Below are 15398 nucleotides of genomic sequence, written 5' to 3'. Positions count from 1 at the left end.
TGTTGTAACCATGCCTCCCCATTACATGGACTTGAAGGTAGTGGACATATATGTTTAAAATCCACCTTTCGTTTATGTTTTTCTTCTTTCTCTGTTGTTGTATCTATAGCCTATACAAACGTTAAAACTTGGCATTAGATTAACATAAACATACGATGGAATATCACGATTACGGTCCAATCACTCCCCGAAAAGATATGGACACACACTACAGCAGCGCTTTTCTCAGTTAACCATGCATATTGGAGGTAATTCTGTATAAAACTGCAGTATTTGATGTCCAGAAACACAACGCTTAATCAAGACGTTGGCTCATGTGACGAATCCGGGATTTACAAATAGGTCACTAGTGGTTGACTAGGTATGATAAATAGGGGGTTTCCAAACAAAAATCAAAGGTGTCCTCTTCGCTCGTGGAATATTTCAGAACAAGTTATATTTTAACAATGTTGTCGGCGCAAACATTAGTGTGTGTTTGCGCCGAATGACCTCGATTTAAAAAAACGGCAGGGAAAGCGTCTTTCAATTATAACCTATCATAAAACCTTTAACATGGATGGAATTAGAAAGCAGTTTTGTCTTGTATAGGCTTGAAGAAATTCCCATATATTTCAATATTTATATAGTTATGAAGTTTAATATTAAAGTGATACTCTTATTCAAAATCAATGCATACACATGTAAAACAAACATAAATTTTGAGTTATAAACTCTCGACTACTTACTAAATAACGCATTTATGGAAAATATTAATTACTATTAACAATACTATAACTGTGTATTTAATAGCTGAAAATCGCAAAATTATTAAATGATTGGTGAATGCTAAAAGATTTACTGCGATGTGCTAGGGTTTGATAAGGTAGCACTACCGTGTTTTCTGCACATTTCTTTTAAACTAAACTCGGTTTCCTCCATAATCATCATTGTTTTTCGACATTTGTTCATCTTTTTAAAACAATTGTATCGAATGTGTTAAATCTTATTTGGGAGTAATAGTGCATCTTCAATCAAGCATAATACACGTACATACATTCTTTGCAACATGGGTATCATAAGGAGTTGAGTAATTTTAACGAACTATTTTTTACAGATTTTGGGGTGAAAAGCATTTGCGATTTTTCGGAGATTTGTTTTTACAAATGAATTTGTTTTATGTCAAAGTATTTAAGGCAATCCAATTAACAATTTATTGTGGCTGTGTGGTGATTGCGTCTTTGTTGAGAAGGACATTTGTATTGTAACCATAAAATGAATTTAGTTCATTATTTGATTTGACAACTTTCTAATTAGCAATGATATCATCAAATAAACCTCAATTCATTTTTGATAGGGTATTCTGGAGGATTTTGACATAAACATATTTATATTATCGACAGACTCTTCCGAAAACTGTCAAACCTTTAAAGGAAAAAACTTTTTAAAAAACCTTCTCTCGTTAAATTTGCTTAAATTCTTATATCCTCAAAACATGTTGCCAATGATGTATGTTTTAGTCCTTAAAAGCATTGTTTCCTTAAAACTAGATTAAACATGAACTAGTAAAACATTTTAACCCACTTTTACAGTGAATGATGCTTTTTTCTAAAATCGTGTTTAAAAGCTCGGGGATTTAGGCCAATCAAACATAAAAAGAGACTCAACGAAACAAGACAATCGATAGCTAACAAAGAATCGCCATTTGTAATTTTGGAGTTATTGCCATGGCACGGTCCGTAGAAATGTTTGCCCTATCATGTTTTGGCCATTCATAGCGAGACCAGGCGCCGTTTATATCTTAACTTAAGGAGAATCTGAGTAAGGATTAGGATAAGAATTATATTCAATTCTATCGTTGGTATATCAAGATTTAGGTAATTGTAATATGCAATGGAAAAATACTAACGCAACTAATCTCGAGCATTCTACACGAGTTTTAGCACAATATATATTTATTTCATGAAAGCCTTATGTGTACTCTACATGTATGCAAAATGAGGTGTAAGCACATGGGTTTGGATGGCATTAAAAATTCGCCTCGCGTTATGCGAAGGTTAGGACACCCAAAAGGCATTTGTGATTCGATTCAATATAACTAACCCCTTTTCATTGATCTTCTTTTCAACCATACAATGGAAAATACAGCGACAAGGTTATGACTTAGCAGACACATAAATGGAGGCACACAACGTCACAAACATAAGTAGTAATTAGTTTAGTGTTGTGGCTTTTAAATGGTCAGCAAAAATAGTTTATGTATTTAAAAAGGGTAACACTATACATAATACTACGCTTTTATGTGGTAAAATGAGTTAAGATTGAGATTTGGCCAGGCAATAATTTAATGCTAAAATTATGACATGATGTGTAAATAATCATACCATGCTTTTAAGTGGAAACAAATGAGCTGTGCTAGAGAAATTGAGAAATGACTTCGGAATTAATTTTTGTGAAAGAGCTTGATTTCACTCAAACAGATCTTAATTAATTGCGATGTGAATACTCGGTATCCGGACAAACTCCTTACCATTTCGACCCTGCCATTGATTTTTTCGGCCCGGCCATTGCAGCCACTTATGAATATTAATTATGTTGACTTTTCTATTGCATAACGCAAAATATCTGAATACAATTTTGAACAATGTTTTAATTTGAACAAAACAGAAAGAGGACAGAAAGATTCGGAACATGCCAGAATCTAAAGTAAACGTTAAGAAGCCATTGTCGTTCGAGTTTAGGTACTTGTAATAATATAGTAATAAAGTTAAGTACTTTGTTATTTGTTAAACAAATTCACCTTTTCGAGTACATTGTTTATCAACGTAAAGCTGTTTAATACTTCAAACAGCAATTCAACTGAAGAGCGGGGAAGATAAAAAAAACCCAGATATGGGTGTTTATTTCAAGTTTTCGCAAGGAAGTCGTTGTATGTTGATAAGTTGAAACGCTTTTACAGACCCAAAATTTTCAAAAAATAGGTTGTATGCATCAAAGATAAAATATAAGGAAAATACAAAGTTCAAGTGTGATCAAATATATACGTAGAGCCTTCCCATTTTCTTATTTATTTTCAATATCACTGTGTATTCAAGATGAGGAACACGGCTTTCATATTTGTTACGGTAAATACTATATTTTATCAATATTATGACTCTCTATTTCAAACTATGAACATTTTCGTTTTGTTAATAATTAACGTAACACAATAAAATATTCAGGTACCGTATTTATTTGATGTGTGATAAACAGTTTAAATATTTATTAAAACATTGCATATTGTTTATTATGCTCCCCTTCGAAGAAGAGGAGTATATTGTTTTGTACATGTCGGTCGGTCGGTCGTTCGGTCCGTCGGTCCTGCCAATTCGGCCGCTTATAAATATAAATTGTGGAGACTTTTCTCTTGCATAAGAACGCAAAATATCTAAAAACAATTTTGAACAACACAGGAAGAGGAAAGAAAGATTCGAAACATGCCAGATTCTGAAGTAGTCGTTAAGAAGCCAATTGTCGATCAAGTACATTGTTTATCAAAGTAAAACTGTTTAATACTTAAACCCCAATTCAACTGAAGAGCGGGGAATATCAAAAACAAAATATGGGTGTTTATTTCAAGCTTTCGCAAGGAAGTCGTTGTATGTTGGTAAGTTGAAACACTTTTAAACTCGAGAAGCTTGCACAAAATGAAAAGTATTTCCCATATAATAAAATATACGGGCTAGGAAATGTTCAAGAGTCATCAGATATATGTACAGAGCCTTCCCAAACACTTTATTGTTTCCTTTGTTACTGTGCATCAACGATGAGACACACGGCTTTTATATTTGTTATGGTAAGTACCATATTTTATTAATTATATAATGATTTAGTTTTGTTTTTTAGCTTTGTTTACATATGACGTAACACAGTGAAATATTTAAGGACCGAATTTATTGTTAAGAATATAAGTTTAAATTTTTACTTTTATGAAGTATATAAATATTGCTCGAAATAATGAAAATACTAGAATTTCAGGTTTATTTCTGTACTTTTATTTGAAATTTGGATGTCTGGTGACCTTGTATTATTTTGTCATCGTTTAAGAAGATTTTATGAATAAAACTTTTCTGACTTTGGAAGCTTGAAAATCAGACCATTTAATATCCGAAATCAGTTAAAATAAAGATAAATTTGCAAACTGCAATATAGTCATTAATTATGTCTTGTTTTCGTAGTTATGTTACATAATATAAAATCATTTGAGTTTTTTTCCATGTTGGAGTTAACTTGTTCTAGATTGTAAAGTAGATTGCAACACATGTAGGTTATAAGGTTATGGACTAGATTCAATTTAGATTTTATTAGCGGACAGAGAGGTTCGGAAACACAAGATGTACGGTTACTTGAACATGTTTTTTGTGAACTACGTCATTGAGATATTCTGTACTACTTCATCTAGACAAATGAACAGTACATATTTGGAATGGCGTGTCCAAATCACGGAGACATTGAATTATACGAGTCAGTGAACCTACAAGTACCCGTTTGAAAAATTTAAAAAAAAAAACGACACTAAAACCTTACTTAAATGTTACATGAACGAGTAGCGACAGATCTAAATGAACGAACACGTTGTGGTTCGCGATCCCTCTAATTACTTAAAAAGTATATAGGAAAGATGTCACACCATTTTAGTGATCTTGAATTAGAATGATCATGATATATAGTTATTCTTTTTTTCAATCACTATAATGATTCTTATTTATAATAGTTCTGAATAGTTATGATTCTAAATTATAATAGTTCTGAATAGTTATGATTCTAAATTATAATAGTTCTGAATAGTTATGATTCTAAATTATAATAGCTCTGAATAGTTATGATTCTAAATTATAATAGTTCTGAATAGTTATGATTCTAAATTATAATAGTTCTGAATAATTATGATTCTAAATTAAAATGTTTCTCTAATTTATGATGATTCTATTTTTTAATTATTATTGAATATGACGATTATAATTATTTTAAATTACAACGATTTTTAAATATAATGATTTAAATTGTAATGGTTTGAATTTATTCTGAATCTAAATTGCAATGATTCTCAAATATGATTATTATTACAGTTGCTGGTACTGGTAGGTGTGCAAGTACAAGTATCACAAGCCGGTAAGTTGAAGTGCACCTTCGTGACATGTATATAATATAAATAGTTTACGTTTTATCTGTAATATAAAAAGTTCATAGAATAAAACGTGATTACGACTAACAATATCTGTCATGTGTTTTCGTTCCGGATCGAAAAATCCGACCCGAGGGCACCTGCGTTGCCAGGTAACGAGGCTTGCCGAGTTACCGGCTACGAAGCGTGCCCGAGGGTCGGATTTTTCGATCCGGAACGGACACACATGATAGATATTTTTTCTAGCATACCTTGAATTACACTTTTTTTGTAAATTTCACCAAAAAGCACGTGCGATGATGTTTGCTGACGTCATGACGCGCATTAATATTTATTCACTGCATACCTCAAGAAGTTCCTTTAGTATCACGTCTTTTAAGGGTTATTTTGTTTTGTTTTGAAGGTGTGTTTTTGTAAAGTAAATAGTTATGGAACTCATCTATTGATATCTCATAATTATGGTTACATTAAATGTAAAATAAAAGAAATGAAAAGTATTACGTCACAGCGCGTGACTCATCTGGCATGGGGGGATGCCAGATGGGATTTTCCAGCACGGCTGACGTCACCGGAAATTCCTATCCGGTGTGCTAGAATTCTCATTATGCACTAGTCAATTCAAACAACGAACCCTCATGGCCCGGGAAATAGCGGGGACTTTGACCTACTGTCCAGCCAATCCCAGGAGAATCCCCATCCTGAGGAGACAAACTGCTGGTAACATCCCCGTCAAATGCCCCCGCTTCCTGTGGACAAACAGGGCAAGGCCTTTTATTATGTACATATTTAAAGCAAACAGTTTGATCTCGTTAAACTCAGGGAAAGGCTTGGCTTAAATGCGGACAACTCCCGTTAACCCCCCCCCCCCCCCCCCCGATACTTCCAGGCACAAAGCCACGGCCCATTCCCTGCTATTTTGGGCAAGAAAACAAAACCACCGCATTCACTCGGCACTGGGGGCCACCTGGTAGGTTAAACACGGCCCATTTACCCAGCTATTCCCCGTATACCCATGGACCGGGGGGGGGGGCGTAGTTACAATTGACAATTTTTGCATTAGCTGTGGAACGACTTTGAATATAATTACGGCTTTGCTTTTACTATTGTAAATTAGTGTTTACAGGCCGCAAACAAGATGACGGCTTCGTTTAAAAAATAGTGCTTACAGGGTATGAACACAATTACGGCTTCACTTAAAAAATAGCGCTTACAGGCTATGAACACAATTACGGCTTCAATTAAGAAATAGTGCTTACATGCTATGAACACAATTACGGCTTCACTTAAAACAAAGTGCTTCCAGGCTATAAACACGATTACGGCTTCACTTAAAACAAAGTGCTTACATGCTATAAACACAATTACGGCTTCACTTAAAACAAAGTGCTTACAGGCTATAAACACAATTACGGCTTTACTTAAAACAAAGTGCTTACAGGCTATAAACACAATTACGGCTTCACTTAAAACAAAGTGCTTACATGCTATGAACACAATTACGGCTTCACTTAAAACAAAGTGCTTACAGGCTATAAACACGATTACGGCTTCACTTAAAACAAAGTGCTTACATGCTATAAACACAATTACGGCTTCACTTAAAACAAAGTGCTTACATGCTATGAACACAATTACGGCTTCACTTAAAACAAAGTGCTTACAGGCTATAAACACAATTACGGCTTCACTTAAAACAAAGTGCTTACATGCTATGAACACAATTACGGCTTCACTTAAAACAAAGTGCTTACAGGCTATAAACACAATTACGGCTTCACTTAAAACAAAGTGCTTACATGCTATGAACACAATTACGGCTTCACTTAAAACAAAGTGCTTACAGGCTATAAACACGATTACGACTTCACTTAAAACAAAGTGCTTACAGGCTATAAACACAATTACGGCTTCACTTAAAACAAAGTGCTTACATGCTATGAACACAATTACGGCTTCACTTAAAACAAAGTGCTTACAGGCTATAAACACGATCACGGCTTCACTTAAAACAAAGTGCTTACATGCTATGAACACAATTACGGCTTCACTTAAAACAAAGTGCTTACAGGCTATAAACACGATCACGGCTTCACTTAAAACAAAGTGCTTACATGCTATGAACACGATTACGGCTTTACTTAAAACAAAGTGCTTACATGCTATGAACACAATTACGGCTTCACTTAAAACAAAGTGCTTACATGCTATGAACACGATCACGGCTTCACTTAAAACAAAGTGCTTACATGCTATGAACACGATTACGGCTTTACTTAAAACAAAGTGCTTACATGCTATAAACACGATCACGGCTTCACTTAAAACAAAGTGCTCACAGGCTATAAACACGATTACGGCTTTACTTAAAAAAATAGTGCTTACAGGCTATAAACACGATTACGGCTTCGCTTAAAAAGATAGTGTTTACTGGCTATAAACACGATTACGGCTTCACTTAAAACAAAGTGCTTACAGGCTATAAACACAATTAGGGCTTCACTTAAAAAATAGTGCTTACAATAAACACAATTACGGCTTCACTTAAAACAAAGTGCTTACAGGCTATAAACACGATTACGGCTTCACTTAAAACAATGTGCTTACAGGCTATAGACACGATTACGGCTTTGCTTAAAAAGATTGTGTTTACTGGCTATAAACACGATTACGGCTTCACTTAAAAAGTAGTGCTTACAGGCTATAAACACAATTACGGCTTCACTTAAAAAGATAGTGTTTACTGGCCATAAACACGATTACGGCTTCGCTTAAAAAGATAGTGTTTACTGGCTATAAACACAATTACGGCTTCACTTAAAAAATAGTGCTTACAGGCTATGAACACAATTACGGCTTCACTTTAAAATAGTGCTTACAGGCTATGAACACAATTACGGCTTCACTTAAAAAAATGCTTACAGGCTATAAACACGATTACGGCTTCGCTTAAAAAAATAGTGCTTACAGGCTATAAACACAATTACGGCTTCACTTAAAACAAAGTGCTTACAGGCTATGAACACAATTACGGCTTCAATTAAAAATAGTGCTTACAGGCTATGAACACAATTACGGCTTCACTTAAAACAAAGTGCTTACAGGCTATAAACACGATTACGGCTTCACTTAAAACAAAGTGCTTACAGGCTATAAACACAATTACGGCTTCACTTAAAATAAAGAGCTTACAGGCTATAAACACAATTACGGCTTCACTTAAAACAAAGTGCTTACAGGCTATGAACACAATTACGGCTTCACTTAAAACAAAGTGCTTACAGGCTATAAACACGATTACGGCTTCGCTTAAAAAGATAGTGTTTACTGGCTATAAACACAATTACGGCTTCACTTAAAATGATAGTGTTTACTGGCTATAAACACGATTACGGCTTCGCTTAAAAAGATAGTGTTTACTGGCTATGAACACAATTACGGCTTCACTTAAAAAATAGTGCTTACAGGCTATGAACACAATTACGGCTTCACTTAAAAAATAGTGCTTACAGGCTATGAACACAATTACGGCTTCACTTAAAAAATAGTGCTTACAGGCTATAAACACGATTACGGCTTCGCTTAAAAAAATAGTGCTTACAGGCTATAAACACAATTACAGCTTCACTTAAAACAAAGTGCTTACAGGCTATGAACTCAATTACGGCTTCACTTAAAAAATAGTGCTTACAGGCTATAAACACAATTACGGCTTCACTTAAAACAAAGTGCTTACAGGCTATAATCACAATTACGGCTTCACTTAAAACAAAGTGCTTACAGGCTATAAACACAATTACGGCTTCACTTAAAATAAAGAGCTTTCAGGCTATAAACACAATTACGGCTTCACTTAAAACAAAGTGCTTACAGGCTATAAACACAATTACGGTATCGCTAAAAAAGCTGTCGTTTACAGGCTGTTAACATGACTACGGCTTCGCTTAAATCACTATCGTTTTTAGGCTTCAGACACGATTACGGCTTCGCTTAAATAACTACTGTTTATAGGCTTCGGATGCGATTATGGCTTCGCTTAAATAACTTTTGTTTATTGGCTTCGGACGCGATTACGGCTTCGCTTAAATTCCATTGTTTATTGGCTTCGGACGCAATTACAGCTTCGCTTAATTACTATTGTTTGTTTGCTTCGGGCGCGATTACGGCTTCGCCTAAATAACCATTTTTATTGGTTTGGACACGATTACGGCTTCGCTTAAATCACTATTGTTTGTTGGCTTCGGGCGCGATTACGGCTTCGCTTAAATAACCATTTTTATTGGTTTTGGACACGATTACGGCTTCGCTTCAATCACTATTGTTTGTTGGCTTCGGGCGCGATTACGGCTTCGCTTAAATAACCATTTTTATTGGTTTTGGACACGATTACGGCTTCGCTTAAATAAATCTTGTTTATAGGCTATACACACGATTACGGCTTCGCTTAAAATACTATTGTTTATAGGCTTCGGACACGATTACGGCTTCGCTTAAATAACTATTGTTTATTGGTTTCGGACATGATTACGGATTGGCTTAAAAAACCTACTGCTTACAGGCTGTGATTACTGTTTAGTTTAAAAACAATTGTGTAGAGGCTTTCAACATACTGTTTAAGTGCTAAGCACACGATTACGACAACGCTTTAATAACAACTATCATAAAATCCGATATAAAAATTCTGTCTCTTAAAACATTGGTCAACCTAAGTCCTTTTCACATACCCAATGCAAAACAAAAATCCGATATAAAATCTGTCTCTTATAACATGGTCAAGCTAAGTCCCTTTCACAAACCCAGTGCAAAACAAAAATCTGATATAAAATCTGTCTCTTATAACATGGTCAAGCTATGTCCCTTTCATAAACCCAGTGCAAAACAAAAATCCGATATAAAATCTGTCTCTTATAACATGGTCAAGCTAAGTCCCTTTCACAAACCCAGTGCAAAACAAAAATCCGATATAAAATCTGTCTCTTATAACATGGTCAAGCTAAGTCCCTTTCGCAAACCCAGTGCAAAACAAAAATCTGATATAAACTCTGTCTCTTATAACATGGTCAAGCTATGTCCCTTTCACAAACCCAATGCAAAACAAAAAAAAACGATATAAACTCTGTCTCTTATAACTTGGTCAACTATGTCCCTTTCGCAAACCCAGTGCAAAACAAAAATTCAATATATACTCCGTTATAAACTCTGTCTCTAATAACATGGTCAAGCTATGTCCCTTTCACAAACCCAATGCAAAACAAAAAAAAAAACGATATAAACTCTGTCTCTTATAACTTGGTCATCTATGTCCCTTTCACAAACCCAATGCAAAACAAAAATTTCACAAACCGAATGCAAAGCAATATTCCGATATAATCTCTGTGTCTTATTACATGGTCAAGCTTAGTCCCTTTCACAAACCCAATGCAAAACAAAAATCCGATATAAAAATTGCAATATAATTTCTGTCTCTTATAACAATGATAAGCTCCCTTACAAATCCATTTAGCTAAGTTTAGGTTTATAAGTTTTAAGGGAAATGGTAAGAGCCAAAACGACACCAAACGAGGGACAAAAACATAAAAACACCACAAAAAGATCACAAATGTATCAAAATAGCTGCATCGATCAATTATGGTATTTCCGCCTAGTTGTAAGTGAAACTCGTATTGAATTACCACACATGCAATGTCAACAAATAATGTTTACAAATAATGCTTCTGTTATTGTTATTTTTTAGTTGTCTACTATCCATACTATTTCGGCGAGACTTCATTTTCGTGCCTTGGAAAAAAGAAAGGACGGAAAAGGCGGTCCAACCATCCGACGCGTTACACACTTAAGTTAACACACCGATACTTGTTCTATCGGGGATATTACTTCGAATTTGGGGAACGCGGTCGGAAAGGGCCGAATGATCTTAACGTCAGTACCAAAAAGTGGGGCTCGTCTTCATGTCCGTCTGGCAAGGAAACCAGCGTAGCTGGTCGAAGCAAAGTGACCGTGAGCTGCTTGAAGAAATGTGCTGAGAAATATACATCGCGATATGGAGATTACGCTGTGTTAAGCAACAACTGTCACCATTTTGCGAATAGAATGTCGGAAGTTCTGTATAACGATCTTAACAACGAAAGGCTCTACGGATGTTCCTGTCCCCCGTGGTGCAGGTAGTGAAATATATAAAAATGTTCTTATATGCTTAGTCTGTTCTAATGCGCTTTACTTTTTTTGTCTGAGTATTTAAAGATATTCCAATGTTGGGTCATGATGGTTAACTCATATGCCTATATATAAAACAGTTCTGTATGACTTATCATTTGGTCACGTGACAAGATGTAAAACGTTTCATGTTTCTAGAGTGGATTAAAGATCACTATTTGGAGACTATGTGTCTAGTGGAGTTAAATTACGATTATCACAGGAATTAAATGTTGTTTTCATTGTAATTTACATCTGTTACTTCTGTTTACAGGTTGTTAACACGAGTACGGCTTCGCTTTAATCACTTTCGTGTAAAGGCTGTAAGCACGATATGGCTTCGCTAAAATAAATATTGTTTAGTTGCTTCTGACATGATTACAGCTTTGCTGAAATACCGAATGTTTACAGGCCGTGAACACGATTACGGTTTAGATTTTTTTGAAAATATTAGCAACAATACGTTCGATTGCAATAACGATGAGGGTGTGATATATTGTTCAAGTCATAATTTAATAAAGATAACTCTACATTTCCAAAGTTAGACCAACCTATTTCTGTTATTGAAGTACGTAGTGCAATAAAGCATTTAAAACGTAATAAATCGGCTGGTGGCAAATTTATTTTAAATGAGTACTTTATTGAATGTATTGATATATATTACCGGGTTTTATTGTCGGGTTTCTTTCCAGAAAAGTGGACAGAAGGTGTTGTTATTCCTCTTCATAAAAAGGTTATGTTAATGATGTCAATAATAACAGAGGAGTTACACTTGTTAGTTGCTATTCAAAAGTATTTACAACAATTTAAAATAAGCGCATCGAGTTATTTTGTAAATCTAATGCTACTACTTCGGATGCACAATTCGGATTTCGAAAAGGTTGCTCAACATTTGACGCAATTTATATTCTAATATCTATTGGGCAAAAATATATCATTGAAAATAAAATATTATATGTTATTTATGTCGACATGCATAAGGGTTTTGATAGTATTTATCGCAATGCGTTGTGGCTTAAAATGTATACATCTGGTATAAAAGTTAAATTACTAAGAATAGTGAAAATATGTATGAAAATATATGTACATCTTACTCTGAATACTTCAGCTATGTCGCTGGCCTGTGCCAAGGGGAGGTTATGTTCCCGTTTCTTTTTTCCCTGTTTGTATCATAAATCGGATAGAATACGTCATAATGAGCATTGGACATATAATAGCCATAATATAAATGGTGTTGATAATTTTAACTATTTAGGTACTGTGATAAATTACACTGGAGGTTTAACTATGGATACTTGATTATACAAATGCAAACAATACTACCTTAAACCTGAATAGTTTGTCAATTATTTGGTTATTTTCTTGGCTTAATATTGAATTATGCCTGTGAAATTTGGGGTTTAGGTAGTCAAAAGAAATAGAACGTATACACATATATTTTGTCAGCAGTTGTTACAGGTTAAAATAAACACATGTAATGCTATAGTGCATCGAGAACTAAGCAGATATCCTCTATATATAATACGTCTAATAAAAACGTTAGAATTATTAGATACTGGTTTAAACCTTACAACATTAATAACATTATAATAAAGTCCGTATAAAAACAGGTCATTGATGTCTATAAGAAGAGTTGTATCAGCAAGTGGAACTCGTTTAATAAATCTCGTATTGAATTGCCACAAATGCAATATCCTCTAAATAATGTTGTGTTGTTGTTGTTGTTTTAGGGCCAGGACAGGACGGTAAATGCGGTCCAGCCATCCGTCGGAAATTACGGAAGTTCTGTCTTACGACCACATATAAACGAATGTCTCTACGGCTGTTCCTGTACCCTGTGGTGCAGGTGGTGAAATATGTTTAAATTGTCAACCGTATGCTTTGTCTTTTCTAATGCGATTTACTGGATTATGATTATTCTAAGTTATACCAATGATGGTTAACTGATATGCATGTATATAAAAACAGTTCTGTATGACTTGTCATATGACCACGTGACAAGCTGTAAAACGTATCAAATTTGATCTGCACTTAAAGCGTTTCTCATGTGTAATCAGTGGCTTAAAGTGCACTTCTTTGGCGAATTTGTGTCGAATGGAGTTAAATTAAGATCATCACATGTATGAAATGTTTTATATTACATATACTTGTATGGCAAGATTCTATGTTGCGTAAATCTTTTGTTCTGTTATATAACCGTATCATGTATATATTTGACAGTCTATGAATAGATGTATAATTTGAAAACCTGACATCTTGACGTCCCTTAGCAAATTGCATAACATGTTATATATAAACAACAAGTGATTGTTCGACTAGCGAGCTGTATTTAAAACACTGGCGTTTATGTACAGCGCTCTTGAATAATCTCAATAACTCGGGTTGTGTATACCGTAACTATTACATAGACGGTTGAAGCGCTCTTGTATAATCTCAATAACTCGGGTTGTGGGTGCTGTAACTATTACATATTCGGCTGAAGCGCTCTTGTATAATCACAATAACTCGGGTTGTGTGTGCCGTAACTATTACATATATGGCTGAAGCGCTCCTGCATAATCACAATAACTCGGGTTGTGGGTGCTGTAACTATTACATATTCGGCTGAAGCGCTCTTGTATAATCACAATAACTCGGGTTGTGTGTGCCGTAACTATTACATAGACGGCTGAAGCGCTCTTGTATAATCTCAATAACTCGGGTTGTGGGTGCTGTAACTATTACATATACGGCTGAAGCGCTCTTGTATAATCACAATAACTCGGGTTGTGTGTGCCGTAACTATTACATAGACGGCTGAAGCGCTCTTGTATAATCTCAATAACTCGGGTTGTGGGTGCCGTAACTATTACATAGACGGCTGAAGCGCTCTTGTATAATCTCAATAACTCGGGTTGTGTGTGCAGTAACTATTACATAGACGGCTGAAGCGCTCTTGTATAATCTCAATAACTCGGGTTGTGTGTGCCGTAACTATTACATAGACGGTTGAAGCGCTCTTGTATAATCTCAATAACTCGGGTTGTGTGTGCCGTAACTATTACATAGACGGCTGAAGCGCTCTTGTATAATCTCAATAACTCGGGTTGTGGGTGCAGTAACTATTACATAGACGGCTGAAGCGCTCTTGTATAATCTCACTATCTTGGGTTATGTGTGCAGTAACGATTACATAGACGGCTTAAGAGCCCTTGTGTAAGTAATCTCAATTACTCGGGTTGTAGGTGTCGTCACTATTAAACAGACGGCTGAAGCGCTCTTGTGTAATATCAATAACTTGGGATGAGTTGTCCTCTAAGGCAATTTACACCGATTCGGACTTGCCTACTTATCGTAATGGCACATGCCTTATTTATTTTATTTGTCACGTGACAATCAAAGCATGGTCATACCATCTCAGACCATTGGCTAGTTTCCATATTTATAGGTGTTGAAGCTAAATTGTTGGTGATTTCAAAAACAAGCTGAACATATTGGATCTACTTGACTTGTACTGTTTTGTTTTCATTTTCATCGCATTGTTTGTACATCGCACAGTTTCCTCCCTGATGACACGTGTGTGAATATAGGGGCAGTCATGATTGTTTGAACTGTAAAAAAATATAATATCTGACAACGAGTTATCTTTTTAGCATTGCACAATCTATCAGAGTTTTCTTTATTAACTTCCCGAAAAAAAAACACAAGACATAAGTTACAGGAATCTTTATTTAAAGTCGGGTATATGATAACAATAATCATAAGCTCCAACATAAACTCAAATTAGGTGAAAAAATTTGGAGGATAACTCATAAGAAAAAAAGATATATCGAAACAACTCTCTATATTTTGTTTTTTCCAACAAAGTTGTTTGTAATTGCGTTTCCTTGGGTGATAGTAAACTTGTGGGAAACATGTATACTTTTGTGAGGTTAGCCATACAAAATGTTATGGAATTATCACCGACCGCGTCATACCGAAAGACGATTTAATTTTTTTTGTACAAGTCCCTTTCTTAGAGGCCTAGAGGCTCAGGCGTCCGCCTACGGAGCGGGGGGTCGTGGGTTCGATCCCTGGCCGCGTAATACCG

At 35.2% G+C, this 15398-nt stretch overlaps 1 protein-coding gene across 2 annotated transcripts; it reads left to right on the top strand.

Annotated features, from left to right (window-relative positions):
* The first annotated feature begins 3017 nt into the window (after positions 1-3017).
* Positions 3018-13581, top strand: LOC128221022 (uncharacterized). Of its 2 annotated transcripts, none has more exons than XM_052929421.1 (4): positions 3018-3101; positions 5085-5127; positions 10872-11298; positions 13060-13581. In XM_052929421.1, exons 1-4 carry the CDS (start codon positions 3072-3074, stop codon positions 13076-13078), a joined length of 519 nt encoding a protein of 172 aa, XP_052785381.1. In that variant the 5' UTR covers positions 3018-3071; the 3' UTR covers positions 13079-13581. The 2 variants fall into 2 exon arrangements, with proteins under 2 accessions (XP_052785381.1, XP_052785380.1); XM_052929420.1 differs by lacking the exon at positions 3018-3101 and adding an exon at positions 3683-3811.
* Positions 13582-15398: the final 1817 nt, after the last annotated feature.

This window comes from Mya arenaria, chromosome 16, assembly GCF_026914265.1.
Source record: "Mya arenaria isolate MELC-2E11 chromosome 16, ASM2691426v1".
Lineage (NCBI taxonomy): Eukaryota > Metazoa > Mollusca > Bivalvia > Myida > Myidae > Mya > Mya arenaria.
Note: the sequence above shows the minus strand (reverse complement) of the source record. Positions and strands in the feature narration are given on the sequence as shown.

Bases quoted from the DNA above. Each gene is read 5' to 3' on its own strand.
- LOC128221022 (XM_052929421.1), top strand. From the start codon at position 3,072: ATGAGGAACACGGCTTTCATATTTGTTACG. The intron at 3,102-5,084 runs GTAAATACTATA...TTATTATTACAG, and splicing joins CGGCTTTCATATTTGTTACG to TTGCTGGTACTGGTAGGTGT. The intron at 5,128-10,871 runs GTAAGTTGAAGT...GTTATTTTTTAG, and splicing joins AGTACAAGTATCACAAGCCG to TTGTCTACTATCCATACTAT.